The 6,566-nt window shown below is 47.1% G+C and overlaps 1 gene segment (V, D, J or C); it reads right to left on the bottom strand.

Moving 5' to 3' along the window:
- Positions 1 to 219: 219 nt before the first annotated feature.
- Positions 220 to 873, bottom strand: LOC128837971 (immunoglobulin kappa variable 3-15-like). The segment is given in 2 exon segments: positions 220 to 539; positions 800 to 873. Coding segments are annotated over 2 exon segments (369 nt in total).
- Positions 874 to 6,566: the final 5,693 nt, after the last annotated feature.

Genomic DNA, 6,566 nt, shown 5'->3' with positions numbered 1-6,566 from the left:
TCTTCCTTACAACAGGCTTGATCCAATGCAGTGGAAGGTCTCTCATTGATTTCAGTGGCCATTGGATCAGCCCTATTTATAGTGCAGAGACCCTGCACCCCATTGCAGCAGGGCACAGCACCACACAGAGGTTATGTTCAAACTGTGATTCTCTGAAGGAAGCATCTGGTACATGAGAGAATCTGAAACCAAACAGAGCAGGGAGGTTTTTGTATGGGTCTATATCACTGTGAGAGGGAAGCTATTACCCTGCTGACAGTAATAATCTCCAGCATCTTCAGCTTCTACGCTGCTGATAGTGAGAGTGTAATCGGTGTAGCCGCTCCCAGAGCCACTGCCACTGAACCGGTCTGGGATCCCAGAGGGACGGGTGGAAGCGCTGTGGATGAGAAGCTTAGGAGCTTGTCCTGATTTCTGTTGGTACCAGGCTAAGTTGTTGCCAGTGCTGGAACTGGCTTTGCAGTTGATGGTGACTCTGTCTCCAGGAGACACTGCCAGGGATTCTGGAGTCTGAGTCAGCACGATCTGCCCACTGGAGTCTGAATTGAAAGGAAAATGTAAATTAAAACAATGCATGAGTCAGAACATTCATGTTTTCACTTTAGTTTTGTATCATAGTTTATCCTTTTCTCTCAATTAACTAAAATTATGAAAAATGAGTGCATTTAAAAAACAAAGAATGCAAGACATTTGAGATTGAGCAATCTATTGTGTGTATTCATGTATGTGTGAGAGAGGTTTCCAGGGCTCAATCTCCCATTATCCCACCAGACCAGTGTTATCTCAAATGGATTCTTACCCTGGATCCAGAGCACTAGCAGCCAGATGAGCTGAGCCTGTGAGATCATCTTGATACGTCTGGACTGACCGGTGCTGATCAATAAACCCTAAAGACTGTAAAAAGGAACTCCATATATAACTGCTCAGAGCAGCAGGGAAATCTCAGACAGACGTGAATATGCAAAGCATCTCGCCTCGGGCCCTGAAAATGGAGAACTGTTTTGTTTACATTATTTCAGATGTTCTGTCGTTTTTATTGCCATCCCTCATGACGAAGTACTGCCCGGACTCAGAATTCCAGCAGCTGCCGGGTGTTCAGGGTGAGTTTGATACGTGTCTGTGCTGCCACCTAATGGGGATGTTCAGCTCCATTAGTTTGATCCCGTTGTGCATAGCAATGAACATGAGATTTAAGAACATGACCCCTGTTATACAGCCAGGGCTGGGTTGTGCATCCTCTAGGGGATGCTGTGGAGCCGCACTGCCCCCGTAGTAGCATTGAGAGGGAGTCTGTGCTGGGGCTGATCAGTGGCCTGGAGGGATGCCCCTTACGCCATCCTCTACAATGGAGCCGATCTCTCCCCCGAGGTGTGTCATCCCCTCCCCACTCCTTCCAGGTGATTGGTCACTGCATGATGAAGGAGCTGAGCAGTCCCCGCTCAAGTGAGTGGCCTTTGTGCAGGCTGTCCCAGTGGCAGATACTCTCTACATGGCCCACCCCTCCTGTGCATCTGTCCGAGAGCCACTCTCGTTCTAGCCACACTGCTAGTCACACAAGGGCTGGCACTTCTGGTCTGTTGTCTAAACAGCCTTTCATTGAGAGTAAATTCTGCCACCCCCTCCACAGTGTGGACAGGCCCAGAGTCAGGGATGCTGTGGGCCTGCTGCTCTGGGTCTCAGGGTGTATAGCCCTGTACAGTGTGGAGGGAAATATTGCAGGACCTCCATTTGCTAGTTGCTTTTGGGGGAGAGAGGGGTGCATACGCCAGTCCGCCAGCCATTACCATTTCTGGAGTGGAGATACTAGGACCGCAGAGCTTGCACCACCCTAAGGCTGGTGTAGAGTTCTCAGCGCAGATTTGCTGTCCCTCTGTACCCTGAGACAAGGCTCTGTCTCCCTGGCATACCGTCGGTGAGCTCCCACATGCCCTAAAGGGGGAGAATTGGAGCTGTAGTGACTGAGTCGAGGTTTTTAGAACCATTCTGCCTGCGTAAGGGAAACTCTGGAGGGGAAGCACTCAGGAGTGATTGATCCCTAAAGTTGCTTTTGAAAAGAGCCCCCGGAAGAAACAGCACATGGGGCAAAGGGGTGTGTGTGTGTGAGAGAGAGAGGGACTGCTGAAACTAGCTGCATGGCACAATAATGTGTCCTTTGAAAGATCCCAGCTTTCTGTGTGCAGCCACATTTCCTGCATCCCCACAAGCCGAGGCAGCCGCATTGTTCCCATCATGGTCCAAAAAAACCCCAAACATCAAATTATTCTGCTCCTTACAAATCAGCTGTGAAAGAACGCTGGCGCTAAAAGGGTAAGGGACTGAGAACTCGCCCTGAAGTCTATGGGTGTCTTTCCACTGACTTCAATGGGATTTGGATCAGAGCCATAATTCATAAAGACCTGGAGACTCTCAGATAAGATAACCAATGGGAATTCCTGTTCATTGGCAAACCTTTAATTTGTAATAACCAAATAGTGACTCTGTGGAACGCTTGTGAATAGCGGGACTAGCTGTCGTAACTGCAGAGTAAGGAAGGCCCAGCCATAGGAAGTGTGTTAGAGTTTCTGACAAACAGCTCAGCTGTATCTACACACAAAGCGGGCCAGGATGCAGTAGGCCTTTACTTTGCTCTTGTTACCGTTGAGCAGTGACGCCGTTCAGAGAGTTTCACGCTCTGTTGCAGTTTTCAATTGTGGAATAAGTTAATGACCGGAGATCCTTCCTGTTTTGATTCAGCATTAAGTCAATGAATGTGGCGATGGTTTGACACCCAACTGAGACGCGGGCAGTGGTGAGCCCAGTGCGCTCCACAAAGAAGAGGAAGGTTTTCTATTGGTCTGTATCACTGTGAGCATGGCCAGTGCCAGCTTTGGTGACAATAGTAATCTCCAGCATCATCTGCCTCAACAGCACTTACTATGAGAGTGAAATCAGTCCCAGACCCACTGCCACTGAATCAGGTGGGATCCCCGGGAGGATAAATAAGGAGCTTTGGAGCGTGCCCTGATTTTTGTTGGTACCTAGGCATGTTACTGCCAGCGCTAGAACTAGCTTTGCCGCTTCTAGCAAATTTGTCTCCTACAGACGCTGTTTGGGATTCTGGAGTCTGCGTCATCACAATCTCTCCATAGGGGTCTGGATGTAGAAGGAAAATCCATAGAGACCTCTGACATGGTGTTACAATGACTAAAAGCTCAGGACTGTTTATAGAGACACGTTTAGGTGAAGAACGTATTAAGGTGTAATTCATAAAATACCGAGATGTTATTTTCCATATTTTAGATGTTGTTCCTGATGCTACCTTGCCTCAAAGCCTGTGTCGTCATTATTTTATATCTGGAATGCACAATACAGGTACCCAGAGAATCAGTCTGTGAGATCATCTTAGCAGCTCTGGAGTTGGCACAGTGATCAGGTACCTGTGTGGTCTTAACAGGCGCATTGATAAGAGCGCAGTAGCACAATGAACAGATGTCGTTTGCATGTGACCATGCAAAGCTCCTGTAAATGCACTTCCTATCTGGTGTTTCAAAACATTCACCTTTGACTGGGTGGTTTAGTTTTACCAGCCTGGATTGTGCCCTGGAGATCTGTGCATTCAGCTTCCCTTCCAGGCATGGATCTCCCCATGACTGTGCAGGGATGATCCAGCTGCCGCCAAGGCACCTTCCCCATTTCCTCTGCACTCTATGCAGGGTTTGCTCTGGTTCTGGAATCTGCATGGGAGAAGGTGGTGGAGACTGGGCAGGTGGAGGGGAGGAGTAGGTGGGCAGTGGGTGGGACCAGAGAGTTCACACATCGCTTCCTTCCAGCCCATAGAGAATCCTTGGAAGGGACACTCCAGCCGCAGTGTCAGGGCAGTGACAAGGAGCCTGTGCTACAGTCATCCTGTCCCGGGTGTAGAGGACTGTGAGACTGTGAGAATACTCTCACCAGCAGTATTTTGCTCTGGGATTGTTTGCAGAGAGATTCAACTCCTGATCCAGCTGAGTGCACATTACAATCAAGAGACATGCTGCCAACACGTGTAAAGGGCTCCTCCCGATGTCTCACCTCAATCCACGATCCAGGCAGGCACATTTATAAACCCTTTACTTTACAAACTATGCCTGTTAAAGGGTTTACACAGTGGTTTGTGTCTTTGCAAAACTGGTGCTTTTGATTGATTTAGGCATTGAATATTGCCGGTAGCCAGGGTATTGCAGTAGAATCCAGTCTGATTTCTTTCACAAGGGCACCACTATTGGCCGTCACTCAAGAAAAGTTGCCCTCATAATTTCTGGAACAGATTAGAACATTTATTGTTGTTACCCCCATCCTCATTGCTTCCATCTGAGTCCCCAAAGCACTGACTGGATGGGACTTTTCCTCTGATGAGTGTTTCCATGTGCATCATTCTAGATATACTATTTCATGTACTGGACAAACAAAAAATGAGTTCAGATTACGGTTGCTCAGTCATTCCCCGATTTACACACCAGCTGTGAAAGAATGCTGGAGCTAAAACCTTAAGGGCCTGATTTCCGAGCTCATTGAAGTCTATGGGGGACTTTCCTCTGACTCCAGTGGGCTTTGGATCAAGCCCGTAATTCATATAGCTGTAGAGACTCTCAATGAACATTGTCATTGAACATAAACTCTGATTAGCTGACACTTAATTAGTAGATGTCCTAACTGATTAGCAATTCGGTGGAACACTTGTGTATTCACTGTGAATTCGAGCACTTTGATGATCTTTGGAGATCTGTGGTTGCCATGGATTACAATTCAGTGGCTGTTTTGGACACCTTATTGATGATGTGTCTGTGATTAGTTCTGTTTGAACTTGGGCTCTGCTGCAATTCAGCTGCCAGATCCTGATATTTGGCTACTTCCCAGTAACTATTCCAGCACCTGTCTGAGGTGGTTGGGTAGGAGGAGGCACCCGCCTGTCCCTGTGGCCAGTGTGGTCACTGTCTTTCATTTCTTCCTCCTGGCCAGATTTGTGGTGGTCCAGGCCATGCTGGGGAAGGATGGGAATTTACAAGAAGGCTCCACTTCTTTTTGGTCCCTCCCTGTCACACACAATTCATCTTGTGCCCTCCTCCTTGTGGGCTGTTTTAGTCACACCCTTTCCTAGCTGTTCCTCTCTTACCTGCCTCTCGACAAACCAGCCGCTTGCTGCTGAGTGAACCGAAGACCCTGTATGTCTGTAGTGTGCAGATGAGCCTGTAGAGGGTCCATTCCAGCACCCATAGAACTCAATGGAAACACTCCTGTTAACTTCACTGGGCCTAGAACCAGGCTCTAAGAAGCAGATTTTTTCAAAACAACTCAGCTCCCATTTAAGCATCTAAATATTGGCTACTCAACTGCTTCAAAGCAGGTGTGGCCTGATTTTCAACAGACCTCAACATCCAACCTGCTGAGCTCTGTGGAACATTTAGTTTGTGCCTAAATAGGAGACGATCTTTTTGGAAAAAAACTGGCTCATATTTATTAATTATTATCATTGTTATTCGTACTGCTGTAATGCCTCGGGGCCCCAAGGCCCCTCTGCACTAGGTGCTGCAGAAGCATTGCTTTTCTCAGTCCTCCCTCTTGCCGTTTTTGTTTTAAAAGGCTCCCTCAGCCTGTCTTAACAAACTTTACTTAACAGAGCCATTTAGAGCTAGCTGTTCTCTGAGCCCTCTGTGTGGACAGCAGAAGTGACAGTGGGAGGAGTTTGTTGTGTTGTACTGGCAGACAGTTAATTAATGTCCTGTTCCTTCTCTGTTATGAAATTTGTGACGCTGAATGTCCAGATGCAGCTGTGAGAAGCACTCAGCACTGTGCCCTCGCTCAGGGAGGTTTTTATATTGGTCTGTATCACTGTGAGAGGGGTGTACTCTTGTTGGCAGTAATAATCTCCAGCATCTTCAGCTTCAACCCTGCTGATCGTGAGAGTGAAATCAGTCCCAGACCCACGGCCACTGAACCGGGCTGGGACGCCTGATTGCAGGGTGGTTGCATGATAAATAAGGAGTTTAGGAGCTTGTTGTGATTTCTGCTGATGCCAGGCTAAGAGATCTTTGCCTAAAGAGCTACTGGTGAGGCTTAAACTGGCTTTCCAGCGGATAGTGACTGTGTCTCCTGGAGACACTGAGAGAGATTCTGGAGTCTGAGTCAGCACAATCTGCCCGATGGAATCTAGAAGTAAAGAGGAAATGAAGGAAATTGTAACATATCGATCAAAGAGTTATTGTTTTGTTGTGCAATACATTTTAATCTGATATCTTATTACACAGCATTAAATAAATCATCATTATATTATCTGTTACAACAACGAATGGATTATATTTACATAGTCATTGATGTTATTGTTCTTTAAAGCTGGGTTTATTGTTTTTTCTTACCCTGAATCCAAAAAACTAGTATCCAGAGAAGCTGAGTGTGGAAGATCATTTTGGCAGTTCTGAGCCAGCAACGCTAACCAGGGCACTGTGCAGTGCAAACAGCTCCATTTATAGGAGCTCAGCAGGGCAGGAGGGGAGTGTCGCTCATGTGTGAATTTGCAAAAGGAACAATCCATGTAAATTCACTTCATGAGA

Source organism: Malaclemys terrapin, chromosome 5 (assembly GCF_027887155.1).
Source record: "Malaclemys terrapin pileata isolate rMalTer1 chromosome 5, rMalTer1.hap1, whole genome shotgun sequence".
Lineage (NCBI taxonomy): Eukaryota > Metazoa > Chordata > Testudines > Emydidae > Malaclemys > Malaclemys terrapin.
Note: the sequence above shows the minus strand (reverse complement) of the source record. Positions and strands in the feature narration are given on the sequence as shown.